The sequence below is a fragment of the Fragaria vesca genome, linkage group LG6 (genome assembly GCF_000184155.1).
Source record: "Fragaria vesca subsp. vesca linkage group LG6, FraVesHawaii_1.0, whole genome shotgun sequence".
Taxonomy (NCBI): domain Eukaryota; kingdom Viridiplantae; phylum Streptophyta; class Magnoliopsida; order Rosales; family Rosaceae; genus Fragaria; species Fragaria vesca.
In genome coordinates this window covers 19,836,783-19,853,830 of record NC_020496.1, presented here as the reverse complement: position 1 = coordinate 19,853,830, position 17,048 = coordinate 19,836,783, and the positions used below count along the sequence as shown (strand labels likewise).

The window sequence follows — 17,048 nt, the reverse complement described above, 5'->3', positions numbered from 1 at the left end:
CAATGTCTGTTTTGTGCTCATCAACCGAAATCGGTTGATCATTTATTTATGGACTGTTCTGTGGCTTCTGCTGCTTGGTCCCTTTCAAGTTTCCCTATCCCAGCTAATTCCAATGTTTCTTCTCATCCTCCTAATTTTTTACACTGGTTAGAAATGTTCCTTGATCATCCACATAAAAATGTTTGGTTTTCAAAAATTTTTATGTTTTGCTACACTTTATGGCGTACCAGTAACGGGGTTATTTTCCGTAACTAGTCTTGTTCCTCTGCTCAAATTGCTTTTGGGGCTGCCAAACAACTCTCCCTTTATCAACAAAATAATCTTGACAGCTCTCACCTTCATGCTCACCCTCCTTCTTCCCATATTAAATGGCATCCTCCCCCTCCAAATAGTCTTAAAGCCAATTTTGATGGTTCGGTGTTCCTTTCCTCCCGCGCTGCCGTTGGTTTTGAGTTCGCAATTCTGATGGTCTCCCAGTTCTTGCTACAAGCCAAAATCTTGGTCGGATGGACATTCTTCTTGCTGAGGCTGTTGCTCTCCATACTGCCCTGCAGCTGCTCACTACCTGCACTACTCAACCAATTATTGTAGAAGGAGACTCTAAGCTTCTCCTGAATGCATTCAATGGTCGTTGTCAGATTTCGTGGTACCTTAAAGTGCTAGTTCGAGATATCCAAGCTTTATCATCTCATTTTCAGTCTATTTCCTTTAAACATGTTTGGAGAGAAACAAACTTTCTAGCTGATAGTCTCGCTAAATTAGGACACTCTTGTACTAGTCCTCAGTTATGGGGTTCTTCTCTTTCTTTTTCCTCGGCTACCGCCTTCCAGCTTGATCTTTATGGGGGCGGGTGTGCGCAAGGGTTCTATTTGTAATTTGTTTCTTATCCATAAAAAAAAAAACACTCAACCGAACAACATATGCTACATCCAAATACCCACAACCACATCACATGATTTGTCACTTGAACCGGTTCACCATAATGTATTAGTTTTGGATCACGTTTATAAGTTTATTTTGCTAGTCATAAAAGTAGTTTACATCAGTCGAACTTCCATGATAACAACAGTCCAGTAAATAACAACATTTATGACCGAGTTAAGATTGGAATCACAGCCATTCATAACCAACATGACACAAGTGAGCTACAATGGTTAGCCACAGAGTCTGATATACAGCTTCTACCTTATTAGATGATACTTGTTAATGCGTAACGGCATATTGCTCTGCAGCTTTGCCATGAGTTCTATGTACTTGGAAAGGGTTCCAGAAGTCTCAACACGATTCCGTAGTATCCAAATAAACCAGTGCTAAGAACCCGACAATTCAGACAGAATTAAGTGCTACATATTGGTTTATATATAGAAACATATTTACAGATAAATAAACCCACTTATATATGTCGAGTGTCCAGATGGAACCTTTCATCTCGCGACTTGCTCTTCCTTATTCGATTTACATTCACAGCTCTTCAACTCTAGCCCGAACTGCAAGGCATCTCATCCTCAGCACATCATGTCTGCAGAAAATGGTGAACTTTAAAATCTGAAGTAAACTCAGAGGAGCTGGATCAATAAGAAAGGTTTAAGAAAAACATGAAGCAAAGACATTCCGAACTTTGTAAACATATTACAACTAAGTTGTTTGAGGGTGGAATCGAGATAGGATTAGGAGGAGTTATGCATGCACAGAACTCAAATCCCAAAATAAAATTCACCCTTAAACCAACAATCTGCAAATATGTTGACTGGAGATGAAGTAGGTTACTTCGGTGCAACAAAATTGAAGCTATTGCCATTACTCACCTTATATAATGAAATGCTGAGGATAGATGCATTGTTGAAACAGTTTATGGCAGATCAATTGGAAGCAGAACCTACAGCACAAGGTGTCACAGGCCTATTGTTGTCAGTCAAAGTCCTCCCATGACTCTCAGAGCTGTTCCGGTTGCCCTGGTCCGTCGTAGAACCATCTGCTGTTTGATTTGCTACACGATCCTGACCAACTTTACTATTATCTCTGGTCTCAAGGCTCTCTATAATTCGAGATACACTAGCGATTCCAGCATTGACTTCTCTACGGACTTCAGAACCAAGTTCTGACATAGAAGGGCTACGAGAGAACAGCCTCTCCTTCCATCCTCTTGTACTCTTTGAAAATGACTCCTTGTATCTTGCGTAGAACAAAGTGAAAATGGTAAAAGAGAAAATCTATGAGCTCACGAACACAAAATATCAAAGTAGACAAAGGAATTTTATAATAAAAGAACGGTCACTTTATGTATCATACTTCATTGACATGGCATTAAATTTTGATTTCAGAGACTCTGAAATAGACTGAAGATCTGATGGTCCTGCTGTTTCCTGATTTATTGGTGAGGAGTGACTGGCAGAGCTCCTAGAAATATATACAAAATTGGTCATACAAATGCTTGGCAAAGAAGAACATACAACAAAACTGATCACCACTTTAACATAAATGAAACAAGGAAACGAAGACTACCAGCCGGTAGAGGGAATTCCTTGACGATTTCGTTGCATGAGTGTAGGCCTAGATGTGGAGGAAGAAAATTCATCAGTTTGAACAGAAGAAACTTGTGAACTCCATCGTGATGATTCATCTCCACCTGATGTAAGTGGGGTAGATGGACTTGCTGCAGTTATGGTAGCTGGTTCACTCTCCCCACCCGAGGCAGAAACATGACCAAGAGAATGTGCACTGGGGTGAGTGGAAATGACCGAGAAGTGTGGATGACCACGAAGAGATGACTGGCTCCGCTGGCCTTCCCTTCTACCAATGTGGTGAGTCCTTCCCATTGATGCAGCAGCTGCCAAATGCTGGATGAAACGCTCTTCAAGGTCAGCATCATTAGTACCATCAGCTAACTGCATCGCATAGAACAAACACATCAATCCTGAAGCTTTAAATTTCTACATCTAATTTCTTGAATTGCTTTCTATTGGAGAGCCGGAAGTAGATCAGAGCGTCTAATGTTTCAAAGAAAGTATAGAATTATTTCATCAAAAAAAAAAAGAAAAAAAAGAAAGGAACAAAGAACAAGATAGATGATATACATGCTGCACTTCAAAATTGCTGAGGGTGGGATGAAGAAATATGGTTGCACTTCTTGCTGTGGCCCTAATGGTCCTCTCCCGTTCTACAGCCTCAAGTAATTCTTGACTGTCACAAAAATGCATTTTAGTTAACTCCAGGTTAGCATAACAATACAAGTCAATTAGATAATGCAAAAGCGAACCTGGAAGGATCCTTCAAGCTAAGGCCCTGCCAACACATCGGACATTGGGAACTTCTCTGGCACCTATATACGTAACATTGTGTAATTTATCTTATTCTTTAAGAATGACGACGTTTCTCTAGGAATTTGTTTTTTTTTATAAAATTACATAATTCTAATCCCTTAAGCACATATACTGTTCACAATTTGAATACTTATTGAAGAACTAATTATGGGAAAAAGTTACAACAAATAAGGAAAAAAATTCAGTACAAATATATATTCTTTAAGCTGAGAAAAGATGTCAAAGGATCTCTCTTAAGCAGATGAACACCAATGACAGTGACATCTTCATCAAGTCAGTTAATTTTATGTTTACATGAGAATGAAGCAATATACATAATGAGGAAATTTATCAGTTATATAATAAATTGAAGAAAAGTATGACTCGATGAAATGACATTATCTCTCTACTTCTTATATGAAATAAAAAGTATTCATAGAAAATAAAAAGTAAGATCACTAATTAACCTTTAATAACAACCATAACAGAAGAAATATAAAGAGTCATTAAACCTTTTAAGTTTAGTATGAGTTATACCATTCAAGGATGCAGTGGAAGTGAAACTCATGCTTGCAAGTAGTCAGCTGCAAGTAAAACACACAGGAATGGAATTGAAAGCACATCCAAGGTAAACACGTGAAATACAATGCATATAGATTATCATATGTTTCTAAACACATGGTAATCTATATTATCACTGCAACTTATGAAACAGAAGTATGTATTGAAATAGTACCACTGAAGGATCACTTTCACAAAAATCCTCAAGGCATATGCTACAGGCTTCACCACATGCATCTTGTATTCCCCCTTCAACAAAAGCAGCAGCTGATATCAATTGACTTTCATCCTTCTTTGCCTCCGTCATATTTGGAACCTTTTAATACACAAAACCGAGTTTCAGCATTGAACAATAGAGTACAGGGTTCATCAAATGCAACATAATCAAAACCCAAAGATTATGTAGGGATCCACTTTCAGAGTCTAGGGTCCCTAAGTTGAACGGTAAAGTCTAACACGAATTACAGCATTGCAACCGCCTCTAAACTAGCAAAAGATACAGCTACTGATCATTTCGAGATGCCAAATTATAAGCCCCAGCTTAATGAGCCTTAACCAACTAACTGAGGATGGCAAGGTGAGTGTCTTACGTCTCACTCCTTTTGGCCCTGGGACCACATTCAGCACCAAAATCTATGGAAATCATTTCTCACCATATAGGATACAGCCAAAACCACCACGGCTTTCCTCGAGTTAATTTTCATCTATGTCAATCTCTCCATTCAAATTATCTGTGCCAGAAAGATAAGTGTATTCTCTGAAAACTGAGCTAATGGCTTCAATTTCATAAGCCGTAGACAAACTTAATTATCATCCATCAACCATTCAAATGAAAATAAGTCCTTTTTCAAATAAGTTGAACTGAGATGTGTCAATAATCATATATGTTGCAAGACTCCAAGAGATTCATGTAGGGAGCACAGCTCAAAGAGCTACACTATATTTTTTACAGCTCTATCAAAGATGAATAAAACTTCAGATGTTCTGCATCAATGTAATTCTAGGACACAGGAAAAGCATTGATGTCTTGCATCGATGTAATTCTAGGACACAGGAAAAGGATTACAATTTATCGATTAAAAGCTAATGTATATCCTTGCGATACTTTAGTGCGATCATCCACTATTGTAAATTAAAAGCAAGTTTTAACTTGCTAAGACTTGCAGATCACCCCAAAACAAATTAAAATCGATGTACCCATTTCAAATTCTAACAACAATCATGGTATCCTTGAGAAAGTTTGAAAAGCCGATTTCTTTTACTCGGACATGGTTTCTCTATACAAAGTCCTTTACATAAAGTCGATATATACATTCATCCATCCATCCCTTTCATCCGTTTGTTCATCCCCAACAACATATAGAAAACTCAAATACATCAAACCCAGATGAAAAAAAAAATGATCATATGAAAGAACAATCATAAGAGAATCACATCAAGTTTCAATCTTACAAAGAAAAGGAAAAAAAAACTTTAATCAAAACCATAGGAAAAAAAAGGTTTAAGGGTTTACCTCCATATAGAGATTGGAATTGGAAGTCAAGAAATTCAGAGAAGAAGAGCCATTCATGCAGCAGATCAAGTCTGAATTTCCCAACAAGAGAATCCCACTTAGAGATTCATAGCAGGAAGCCTGCAAATGGATTATAACACCTAGAATTCAATGGTGCATAATGATTAATAGCTAAAAAGAGAAATGAGGAGGAGGAGGAGGAGGAGGAGGAGGAGGAAGAGGGAATAGGAATATTACAATGTTCTCACCTTTACCTTTTAATAATAATTTGTGGGTATGTTGGTTTTATCTTTGCTGTGTTTTCAAGTATAATATCCCTCTAACCCAAGTTAATTAAGCTCTCTGGTTTCACCAACATGGCAACATATAAAATCTAATAATAATGTTTACCAGTATAAAAGTTTCTATAAATACAAAAACAGATGAAGGTGGCTTTCAATTCCCTCATTTGGGGTTTTGCTTTATTTGTTTTGTCTGTTGCGCGTAGGAGAACAAAGCATCCCGACAACCACGACCTCATAAAACTGACAGGGAAAGACCCTCAAGAGTCGCGTCCCTTTGATCAGTTCACACCTGCTGACACCCCCTTTGAAAATCTTATCTTTCTCTTTATGAGTTTTGTTTAGCAGAGTCTCGCACTATACTATATTGCCGTTAGTTTTAACAGTCGTTTCTTTTGTTATCTGTTGTATCAGACAACAGATATTTGGTCCAGTTCTGTTATTTGATTCTTGTTGTGATATGTGTTGTCTGAGTTATTTCAACCAGTCATCTGCTAGTAACAAAAGAGCATCCATTGATAACAATTCAAAAGCCAAATGCTTGTAACTTCAGTTCAATCAGCCACCAAACCACATCAATTGTTCGTAATATTCGAAATTATCAATCCGTCTTTAAGTTGAGTAATCTGCTAGGAGGTTGAAAATGATCGATAAAACAAAAGTCGATCATATAAGTTAGGCCAAAATAACCTTCCAAAATGTAGCTAGGCAGTCCCTAACTAAATTTATACCATAGACCCCCGCGCACACTAGACATTTGCAAACTTCATCACATGCTGCGCCCATTCAACCCGAACTTCATCAATCTCATAATCTGTGTAAACAAGATTTCCCCTTTTCTGAGTACTTCTTTTCCACTGCAAGAAATAAAAAGATAGAAAACAAACAAAGTATGAGATATCCCACTCGTGAAGAAGTTACATGCAAAGTCGCCAACCATGATATAACTCATTATAAGTGTATTATGGTATTGGAAGCAGCTCATATACCTTATCAGCAAAATCCAAATCCTTGTCTTCCACTATCTCCTTCATGCAACGCATAATCCAATATCCACAAGTCTTGACACCATCCGGAATGTTCGAAAGTACCACCATGCCATATCAGAAGCTTTACTTAATTACTTGTTGTGTATATTACAAAACAGTACACTAACTTACAGTAAGAATTTTCCATTGGATTGATTTCCATTTCCTCCCTCTCCTATACTTGTGTGGATTAAACAAATTGTGTGCATTAAATATTCTAATGGACCTTCAAAATGATTAGCAGAACGCCAACATTAGTAAAGCATGTATATAATTTGCAAAGAACAACAAAAACTGATAGACTTAAATAGTGGAAAAGAGACTTACGTGTTGACAATTGATTTCCATTCACCATCGAAGACGAGCCACCTCCTTGACGGATCCATGAAGTAAATTATTTCTTGATCCGGATCCACAATAGACAACATCCAATGATCACTATGCCACAAAGAAAAAGCCTCATTATCAATATAACCTAGTTTATATAAAGCAGTCACTCAAAGCAATATAACATGACAAACTTCATAATAATCCAGTTTACGTACCCTGAGTTATATGACAGCAAATAAATCTGTCCAGGCTTCCCTAGCTTTGTACCGATTGAATAAAGCCCGAGATTGTTCAGTTGTACTTCCATAGCCAATTGCACCCGTGTGATCAGGGTCGACAAAGGCTACCATATCAGTCATCCAGAACTTTTTCAAAACATCATGAAGGCAGCTACATAGACAATTTAAATTGACAACATCACAACTAATTTACATCTAACAAATCAGAAACACAAACATTCGACAAACAGATAGCTAGCTTTGAATATTTACCTCATGTAAAAAGCAATGCAGCCTCCTGATGGTTCCAACATGTGTGCCATGGCATAGATGTCGCTTCTAAGGACGACAGCTTTCTTTGTATGACCAAAAATTTCAGCATCAAAACTGTTTTGTATGGTGGCCCCATCCCGCAAGTCTGTGTTGGCCCAAATGCACAAAATACTAACAGCTGACGGGAGCTTCTTTGACAAGTTTTGCAAATCCTCATTATCATGAAAATGATCCCTTGCCGTCTTCTTTTGATTTTTACGCTTTCGTTTTTCCTATCATTGTAAAAATATGTCAGTGTATATATATAGTCTGATTTTCTGAGGCTTAGTTAATCAATTGTGAAATATGATCAACAAGACACTTTAGGGAGTTACAATGGCATTTGGGAGAAAATTTTAGAACAAAAAGCTTCTTTTCGGAATGGAACCAAGCTGGGAGGAAAAATGAAGATGAAGGATGAATATATCAAGAAATTGGGAAGGTCATGTACTGAGGAAAACACGAGAAAACTAACCAAATAACAATAAAGGGTTTACACTAATCAGAAAGTAGTAGCAGAGGACCTGAGCGTGAGAGAAACTTACTGATGGGAGAAGAAAAGAGGTTGGTATCATTTGATTCAGAATTAGAGGTTGTCATAGATAAAATGATGAGGGGCTTTTTGGCATTTGAAAATTTCATTAGTCTTTCCCATCTCTGCGTACAGTGGGAAATCCCTTTCAAAAAACAGGTCTTTACCTGCTTCTTAAAATCGCGGTAAATGGACCCTAATGTTTTAATACTACGTCTTTTTATCGTCTTACCAAACACCAAGTCCATCTAATTTGTTAAACATAAGTGGTTTTAAGGAGAAAACGTGCGGCCAAACGGGTGCTAAGTGACATTGATATGAAAATAGAGACAGAGAATTTGGGTTACCTTGGAATCTGGTATACTGACAATGACTAGGTTCTTTGGCTAAGCAACAGATGTACCAATGGCATCCGTTACCTTCACTATCTCATCTTTGATCGGAAATGGCAGCAAAGCTTCAGGAACCAATGGCCAAATGATGGAGACGCGCACATTTTCATCTCCCAATGGAACACCATGGATAGTTTGCTGGTTGGTCTCAAGGTCGACAATTGCACTCCAATGGCTACAATGTTTACCACCGAATCAACAGCCAATTTGCACTCCTTATGACACGAAACGTATACATGAAACAAATTAACATTGACATTCAATCTTACATATAAACAAGTACATAATCAGAAATGCTATATATCAGCATAACATGGTATTTACCTCTTCACCATTTACTGATGCCTTTGGAACAAAGACATCTCTTAACTTCTCTTCCAATATGGAGGTCTGTTTTGCCTTCCCAACAACGGCCCGCATAATTCTCTCTTCAGCTACCACGTTCACATCATCTCTTAAAATCAACTTCTTCTTTGCAGCCATCACCTCAGCATCTCTATTACAAACTACAACCCTTTCAAATTGTGGCGAATAACTCCCTTGTCCTGAACTTACCGGTGTAGCAGATTTGGGTGTATTAACAGGCAACTCCATTCCATCAATTTTTGCTTCTAGCCTCGCAAACTTATCACCCCAGTAAGCTCTTTCCTCAGCAAGTTTTTTATTTCTTTCCTAAGTCCATATTGCTCTTTCCTCAGCATGTTTTTTACCCCTCTCCTCCCATTGCGCTCTGTCCTCTGCAAGCATACTATATATCTCCTCCTCTATCATCTTCTTCAGCGGTAAACTCACAGTTTGTTTCATACTCTTTCTTTGTGGTTTTGGCAAGTTTAAATATGCAGATGGCTTAACATTGCCACCAACACCTTTAACCCTACCATGATGCTCGGGATTCTCCGATGCAATGGTTAGCACATCATATGAACTAGATGAGGTGATCCCCCCTTCAGCCTTCCTTTTCCTTAAGTTTCCCCCTTCTATCCCTAAATTGGGGTTCATGTGTACTGTTTCAGAATCCCCTAAGGCATTAGTGGCAGAAGTTGAAGGTTCTCCATGCCGCTTCCATTGCTTATAGCTGACATCTATACCATTGAACAATATATGCTCCTTAAGAACCCTTATGGACCATACATCATTGTTAAAGCACATTGAGCAAGAGCAGCATATACTATTTTTGTCCCTCGCATTACGCAAACTCAAGAAATGTATCAAGTCCTAACCGAAACTTAGCGATCTTCTATCTTCCTCCATCCATGACTTATCCATCTTATATAGACAGACAAATAAAACAGTTAGAGTACTAACATTTTACCTAGCTAGGATCGTTATATATACTTAAGCTAGTTCCACAAATTAAAGCAGAAACACAAACATAGTACAATCACTATAAGGCATACAAGGTCATGTAATCATACTTAATAATGCAATAGTTCCAATCATTCATCATCTGCAGACCAGATAAACCACAACACCTAAAAGTAACGGTGTAGAGTTTGTTTTCTTTCATCTTTGAAGAATAGTATACATTAAGTCAGGAAACTCCATGTAGGAGACAAACTACAAACAGAGAGAAATTGATAAATAATCAAGCTGTGAAACTAAACCGAACATCAATACATCTCATCGAAAACAAACTATCAATGCGACTCATGCAGATTAAAGCTTCAAGACCAGATAGAGAAATGTATGTATTAGAAGGCCAAACATACCCTTTGGTTCCCTTCCAAAACAAACTGACCAACGGGATCCTTCCAAGCTGGCCACTCTCAAACTGGGTTCTGAAAAGGGAAGATCAACAGAGTCAATCTTGTAATTCCAACATATAGACACCCAAGTAAACTCATTCTCAAACAAAGTATTTGTAGAAGTCCCTAATGTCAGAAATTGAAAACCCAAGCACACCGCAGATAGTTGTGATTTCAGCAATCTTTTATATATAATACAAAGAACAAACACACAAAATGTATCACAACAGCTCAACATCAGAACATTTAACCCAGTAGTAGTCTATTAGATACAACATTAAATCGGATTACTTTCATAGGGAACAAATAGGGAATGATACCCATGAAATGAGAAACAAAAACACTAATTTTGTATCTAATATTTGTTAAAGTTTTGGAGTTGGTATGTTTGTCGAGGTGAGATGGGTGAGGTGCTTCTGGGTTTTTAGTTGTAGACTATGTTTGGCGGATGGTTTTGGTTTGAGAGAACTAGTGTATGGGTTTGGAGACCGAGAGCTTGCTATGGATAGAAACCAACACATTCATCATTGGTTTTTTTTCATTCTGTCGTTTTAAACTTTGCAGAGTTTATTGGCGTAGTGGTAATTAAGTTACTAAATTTTTGCTTCCCAAGCATCCACCATGAACCAAAGGAGAAATTTAACAAGAGTTAATAGAAATGTGACAGAAATGATCAAGTAGTCTCAACACATAGGTTGACAATTCAGAACAATCACTCTCTCCGGTCTCCACCAAACAATATATCCAATACTCCAATAAGGCTGCCAATGTCCAAAGGTAGATCGATCGTTTGTTTGAGATTGTTTATGTATAAGTGTTTTGGTTCTGTAGCAGCTCTACTTGAAGCAGTTCTGTTAAATGCTTGTGGAGGTTTTTCTTTTCTATAAACTAGAGCATCCACGACAATTTTTAATAATTTCATTTCATTATTAAAAAAAATAGAAAACACAATTTTGAAATGTTATTTGTTCCAAGTAATAGTAAACAATGTAAATCACCACAAGTGATCAAGTTAGTAAGAGCCTAAATGTGAAACCCCATACCCTGGTTTGAAACTTGTCGACGCTGAGTTGGTAAGAATCCTAATTTATTCTTGGTGGCAAGGGAGGAGAAAGTGTTCTGACATGATCTCCTGACACGGATTAGTCTATCGGTCATGATCTCTTAATATAGATTAGTCTCTAGGCTTGAAATTTTTTTGAGATAACCGTGTGATCTCAATCAAAAATATTTTAAGAAATATATAATAATAAACAATGTATATCTTATTTTCTTATTTTCGAGACACTCTTGTGTAGGACAGGCGCGTCACGTGATTGTATAGCGGACGACTAAAATAACATGCAAAGAGTAATATGGTTAGTGTATTTAAAAAACACCGATTAATATGGTGTTTACATAAATTTTGTCGCATTTCTATTGAGTTGTTTCACTATCACGTGCCTACCTAAGAATAATTCAACATTTCCTTATTTTCTTACTTTTCAATCATACTTGCACCTTGTTGACAATTCTATGCCTTGAATGTGGTATCAAGTCCATCCTTTAATCGTTGCCAACGTCATTTGAGGCTTCTCCACCTTATGGATGCCCCTGATCACTGTTGTTATTGTTATGTCATCCATCAAAATATAACAAACAAAACTACAAAGATGAATTGCAAAACCAGATAAAAACTGCAACTATAATCAGAATCAAGAGTTTTCTATTCCAAATGATGCTCTATCTGGTCAAGAAAAGCGATGATGATTCACTCGCAGGAGTATATGAATTTGAACTCCGGTGCTGAATTTCAGGAGATTACATAAATTTTGATATATGTCCGACAAACTCGAATGTACTGCTGGTACTGAGTAGACACTATCTTGTGAAATTCTTTAAACATAGAGCACATATCATTCTTGTTAGAGAAACTCGACTCATACGTCATAGAGAGAAATTTTTGTAAGACCTCAAACATCAGAGTCGATCTTCATAAAATGAACAAGTATTCTATTAAGACTTGATGAATTTGAAAATCAGTGGCTCTTGGCCAGTTCAAAAATGTCACAATGGAAACCGAAAACGCTGACAACTGAAAACAACTAAGATTGTACATGTTGATAGTACGTAGATATACCGTCAAGCATAAGCAACGACCTCGTAGACTATCTTTTGGCCACGAAGCCCACCCCCGACATACTACTGGTAGACCGACATCCGAACTACCTCGCTATGGTGAAAGATTATCGGTACCACATCTGGAAGGTCGTCCTCCAAGCTCCACAAGTTTCCCACATTGGAAATATGTAATATGAAAGCTTCCCATATGTAGAAAGGGGCTGAATCTCAATCACTGCTCACTCCATCTTGGAGAGCTCTTGTAACACCAAAGGCCTATTGGCCATGATAGTATAATCTTAAGTGGACGTAACTATGTCCTCCAATTATATGATAAACCACTATATGTCCTTGTCTCTTGCCCATGTTGTTTCTTGTTCATGTTCATGTTCCACCGTGATTCTACATAGCCTCCGGGATTATGCAGAAACATTTAGAATAAAACACACTTACAAATAACACAGACAAAAGTGTTTTAAAGGCTTGGTGCAAAACCTTAGTGAGGGAAAAAGCACCAAGCAACCATATTACTTCAATCTTCAAATCAAGGTTTACAAGAGATATAGTTCTCACACAACTAAAACACTACAGTTCTCACTTCTCACACAAGTGATTTGAACTCATGTATCTCTAAAGAGAGAAACTGAATTACAGATCATAAGACTAATGACACTCTTAGTATTCTAGTTCTTACACACAACTAGATACAAAGTTACAAACACTAAGACTTAATCACTCTTAGTTTTTTCGACTGATTCTCTCACATCAGTATTCTTTGGTTCTTTCTCACTACCAAATAGCTGAGTTTTGAATCACAACCCGCTTCTTTCTTTCTTTCTCTCTAGACCTTTTCTATAGCAGTCTCAAATGCAACCTGTATGCATGTGAAAGAGAGAGAAACTCAGTCTAAAGATTAACACACTTAAGTAGTTTGTAAATTGATCACACACCTTATCAGTTCCAAATATCAAAACTATTGATCAAGAATACAAAATAGCTCAGAGCTCCAAACTACAGTAGAAACACTTTATATAGTTTTACACTCCCCCTGAGCTGATGCATTTAAATTACTTTTTCATATCTGAACAGATGCAATCAGTTCACTATCATTCTGCACTTTCCAAAAAACAAGAACCAATTTCATGCTATAACATGGCACACAAATAATGAACAGATCAATCACTCAATTTATCCATAAGGACAGATAAGAACAACGAAGATATGATTCAGATTTTCCAAGATTAGGACATTAGGAGTTCATGGTGTCATGATTGCTTCCTTTCCTAGTGACATTAGGAGTTCTTGGTGTTGAATAGTAATAACCATATACTAACACACCACTCAGGTCCGACCCCATGAGCTCTCTCGGGTCAAGTTCGTCAATCAATTGCTAACGGATTTGCTGGGAACCGGCTTTATCTTGGTCGAGTTCAGTCTGCCAGGTCTGATATCGAAATAAGCCACCGGCACCTGCTGCTCTCATTCATCGGCTACTGCTCGGTGAGCCAAAAAAAAGGAAGGGATGGTAGATCATGTGGAGTGCAAATCGCATATCCCTAGCGATGGCATCGGGCGCGATCGGTCTATCCCATATGCCTACCGGTGGTCTCAACTCTCAAGTCAACACAGAATTGAAAAGAAACTCCATAATTGTGCAAATGCAGTGCTCCCATCAATATGTTGGTTGGTGGCTTAAATTAATATAAGCCCATCAATTATCTTTTAGTAAGCCCATATAATCAACCTGATCCTATTAGGTTAGGGTTTTGTCTATGCACTATAAATATATGCTTTATGTCACCAATTAAGGTGTAAGAGACAAAAGAGCCGCGGTTTAGGGTTTTATAGAAATTGTTCTTCTATTTTGTGTTTCTTCTTTATGAGTGTATTTTGGGTGTGATAGGGATTTTGGGTTTGAGTGCTAAAAACCTTGTAATCTCCTTTTGATATTAGTGGAATCTCCTCATCGTTTCCGCCTGTGGACGTAGCCCTTTATTTTGGGGTGAACCACGTAAATCTTTGATCTCCTTAGATTTTCTGTCTATTTATCTTTTCTCATATTTCGATACTTCATGTTTGTTTGACGCTTCCTCACGACACAATACACACTTCTAAGAGCAAGGCAAAGCCAAATCTAAATCTTTTACACCTATATCTCTTCAGCTCTGTCGTTAGTTAAGTCCATTTACTCCTATATCAGTGGGTTTTGTGGGAAAATTTGGTGACACGTGTGATTCGAGTAGTATGTGGTTATATCGTTTTGTCTGATTATTGGGTGATCTTTGTGCTAGCCTTGCCTGTGTTCGTGATCCAATATGCAATATGTGTTATCCTTGATTTCATTGACATGCAGTCCTTCATGTATAGGTATCATCATGTATTGGTATCATCAAGTGTTTCTTATTGGTGTGGTAGCTAAGAAGTTCTAATCAGATGCAAGGATGGAAAGTTTAACCAGGGACCGAGAGGTTTGTGTAACCAAATGGAAAGTCAGGAAAGATAGAATTTTTGTTTTTTTTTTGTTGTTTTTGGTGAACTTATCTTGCTTGACATGGTTATATAAAATGATAATATATTGTCCGTGCATATCTCCACAACACAGACATCACTTAACACCCTGTGTTCTATATGGTAACCTATGGCATATCATACTTCACAACTGATATACATATGCTTGTCTTTAGTGTGTGATTGAGGCATTAGTGTGCAGGAGGCCATGATCGATTTGGTTATTCTGTATCCATGGGTCAGAATATGATGCATTTCTGTAGCATAAAACAAGTACTTGCATATATACATCTTAGTGTGAACAGCTACTTAGCAACCATTATAAGTTCGTTGCATCAAAAAGGTAGAAAGGATAGTATACTTCTGATGTTTGTTGCATCAACCATAATTCCAAATTGGTGTTATAGTTGCTCTAACTCACCGGTACTATATATACTTCTGCTGTAGCATTATTACAATGATAGCTAGTATAATTTGGAAATTGATTTCTTGGTACACTAGTCTTAACTTGAGGAAATTGGTTTTGTAGTATTTGGGGAAGTTTTTGACATTCTCTTGGGCACAAATTATTACACACAGGCATACATGAGCTATTGCTAATATCTTCTTGCAAACATTATTGATATTTGAGTTCTATATTACACAACTGCATGAACTACTGTGTTTTTCGACAATTATTGCCATAACAATACTTGGTTGACTCCATAACTAGTTGATCAATTATACTATATGAATAATTTGCTAATCGGCCGTTTATTTGTTGTTGGGAAGTTGGTTTTGTTGTCTGAGTGATCTGGAGATTTGATGGAAATCACATATCCCTAGCAATGGTACATTTTTGAAGTTCATATGAGTTAACGGCATGTGAAACTGTTGTTTATGCTATTATTATTTTGATATGTCTCCAGATTCTTAAGGTAGAATTTATTTGCTTAATTACTCTGTTGGGATTGGATCAGATATGCATACATGATATGACTTTATCAACAGTTGAGATGTAATATCCTGAAAATTACATGTGATACAATAGCTGTGCTCTGTTTGAGTTTTAGTAGGACTTAATAACTCGGATTTATCTGGAATTTTGTGAAGTGATACTGATATTGGGGTACTGTTGATCTAGAAAGTTCAGTGTTATTTGATAAGGTAGTTAAATTATAGTGAATTGCTGATAAATGTTTTGTGCTGAAATTTTTCGTGTTATGCGGTGTAGCTGTCTTGAGTTCGAATTTCATTAGGATTGAGGATTCCGTTTGGCTTGAAACTTTGTACCCTTGTCCTTCCATGTGATTACCCTTGATCTGGAAAGTTTGGTGTTGTTTGATAAGGTAGATGATTCTTGGTGAATTTTTGAAGTTGGGTACTTTGTGTTGGAAATTGTGTTTGTGTTAAGCAGTTCAGTTGCTTTGTATTTGAATTTGATTGGGTTTTGGGTCTTCGTTTGGCTTGAAATTTTGTGCTCTTGTTCTTCCTTATGTTTACTCTTGGTCTGCAAATTTTGGTGTTATTTGATAAGATAGATGAATTATGGTGATTTTCTAAAATTAAGTGCTTTGTGCTGAAATTGTACTAGAGTTATGCTGTGGAACTGTGTTAAGTCTGAATTTGATCAAGATTTAAACTCATTTTGGTCTGAAACTTTGTACTCTTGTTCTTCTATATGAGAACTCTTGATCTGGAAAGTTCAGTGTTATTTGATAGGGTAGATGATTCATGGTGAATTTTTGAAGTTGAGTGCTCTGATATGAAATTGTGTATTGTTATGCAGTGTATCTGTTTTGAATCCGAATTTAAATTCTTTTAATTTGTCTCATTTGTGAAAGTGCACCACGCTCTTGATGCCATGATTTCGTTCTACTTACAAGTTAACCTATATATACGTGAGTATGCATGCAGATCTTTAAAGACTAAGACAAGGTGAAGTCTTATGTTTTATCTTACGAGGAAGTAAAACGGGTCAAGCACCACTCTTATAGAGCATATCTACTCCACGCAGTACTACACACACATGACAAAGGCACTTATAGTTGCTCCAATGGTCAAAAGTTCATAACCATATAAGTTGTTACTACATCTGTTTGAACCTACGTTGTATGGAATCGGAAGCGGAAGCGTGGAAGCGAAGCGTTTTTTTTCAAAAATACTTGGAAGCGGAAACGTTTTGGAAGCGTGGAATAAAATAATATAAAAAATAATAATATTACTAGCTTTTCAAATCTTCTTATTTAT

The 17,048-nt window shown here is 37.1% G+C and overlaps 4 protein-coding genes across 4 annotated transcripts; all 4 read right to left on the bottom strand.

Annotated features, from left to right (window-relative positions):
• Window positions 1-1,058: 1,058 nt before the first annotated feature.
• LOC101301700 (E3 ubiquitin-protein ligase RHF2A-like) lies at window positions 1,059-5,637 on the bottom strand. Its single transcript, XM_004303348.1, has 10 exons — window positions 5,622-5,637; window positions 5,374-5,513; window positions 4,036-4,176; window positions 3,837-3,883; window positions 3,257-3,319; window positions 3,075-3,180; window positions 2,503-2,885; window positions 2,290-2,397; window positions 1,806-2,172; window positions 1,059-1,519 (listed from the first exon to the last, which is right to left on the bottom strand). Exons 2-9 carry the CDS (start codon window positions 5,428-5,430, stop codon window positions 1,860-1,862), a joined length of 1,218 nt encoding a protein of 405 aa, XP_004303396.1. The 5' UTR covers window positions 5,431-5,513; window positions 5,622-5,637; the 3' UTR covers window positions 1,059-1,519; window positions 1,806-1,859.
• Window positions 5,638-6,259: 622 nt separating this feature from the next.
• LOC101310815 lies at window positions 6,260-7,672 on the bottom strand. Its single transcript, XM_004303379.1, has 6 exons — window positions 7,504-7,672; window positions 7,228-7,402; window positions 7,010-7,120; window positions 6,815-6,908; window positions 6,644-6,715; window positions 6,260-6,511 (listed from the first exon to the last, which is right to left on the bottom strand). The coding sequence occupies exons 2-6, from the start codon at window positions 7,317-7,319 to the stop codon at window positions 6,404-6,406; spliced, it is 477 nt and encodes a 158-aa protein (XP_004303427.1). The 5' UTR covers window positions 7,320-7,402; window positions 7,504-7,672; the 3' UTR covers window positions 6,260-6,403.
• An 826-nt stretch (window positions 7,673-8,498) lies between these two features.
• On the bottom strand, window positions 8,499-9,060 carry LOC101296133. Its single transcript, XM_004305520.1, has 2 exons — window positions 8,791-9,060; window positions 8,499-8,681 (listed from the first exon to the last, which is right to left on the bottom strand). The coding sequence occupies exons 1-2, from the start codon at window positions 9,058-9,060 to the stop codon at window positions 8,499-8,501; spliced, it is 453 nt and encodes a 150-aa protein (XP_004305568.1).
• A 78-nt stretch (window positions 9,061-9,138) lies between these two features.
• LOC101295844 lies at window positions 9,139-10,739 on the bottom strand. The gene is made up of 2 exons (XM_004305519.1): window positions 10,176-10,739; window positions 9,139-9,732 (listed from the first exon to the last, which is right to left on the bottom strand). Exon 2 carries the CDS (start codon window positions 9,613-9,615, stop codon window positions 9,139-9,141), a length of 477 nt encoding a protein of 158 aa, XP_004305567.1. The 5' UTR covers window positions 9,616-9,732; window positions 10,176-10,739.
• Window positions 10,740-17,048: the final 6,309 nt, after the last annotated feature.

Excerpts from the sequence above, each read along its gene's own strand:
- LOC101301700 (XM_004303348.1), bottom strand. The coding sequence starts at position 5,430 with ATGAATGGCTCTTCTTCTCTGAATTTCTTGACTTCCAATTCCAATCTC. Across the intron at positions 3,181-3,256 it reads AGCTTGAAGGATCCTTCCAG|TCAAGAATTACTTGAGGCTG; the intron begins GTTCGCTTTTGC and ends TTTTTGTGACAG. Across the intron at positions 2,398-2,502 it reads GGAATTCCCTCTACCGGCTG|GAGCTCTGCCAGTCACTCCT; the intron begins GTAGTCTTCGTT and ends ATATATTTCTAG.
- LOC101310815 (XM_004303379.1), bottom strand. The coding sequence starts at position 7,319 with ATGGAAGTACAACTGAACAATCTCGGGCTTTATTCAATCGGTACAAAG. Across the intron at positions 7,121-7,227 it reads TTGCTGTCATATAACTCAGG|TGATCATTGGATGTTGTCTA; the intron begins GTACGTAAACTG and ends TTTGTGGCATAG. Across the intron at positions 6,716-6,814 it reads TCCAATGGAAAATTCTTACT|ACTTGTGGATATTGGATTAT; the intron begins GTAAGTTAGTGT and ends GATGGTGTCAAG.
- LOC101296133 (XM_004305520.1), bottom strand. The coding sequence starts at position 9,060 with ATGGAGTTGCCTGTTAATACACCCAAATCTGCTACACCGGTAAGTTCA. Across the intron at positions 8,682-8,790 it reads CATCAGTAAATGGTGAAGAG|GAGTGCAAATTGGCTGTTGA; the intron begins GTAAATACCATG and ends TCGTGTCATAAG.
- LOC101295844 (XM_004305519.1), bottom strand. The coding sequence starts at position 9,615 with ATGTGCTTTAACAATGATGTATGGTCCATAAGGGTTCTTAAGGAGCAT.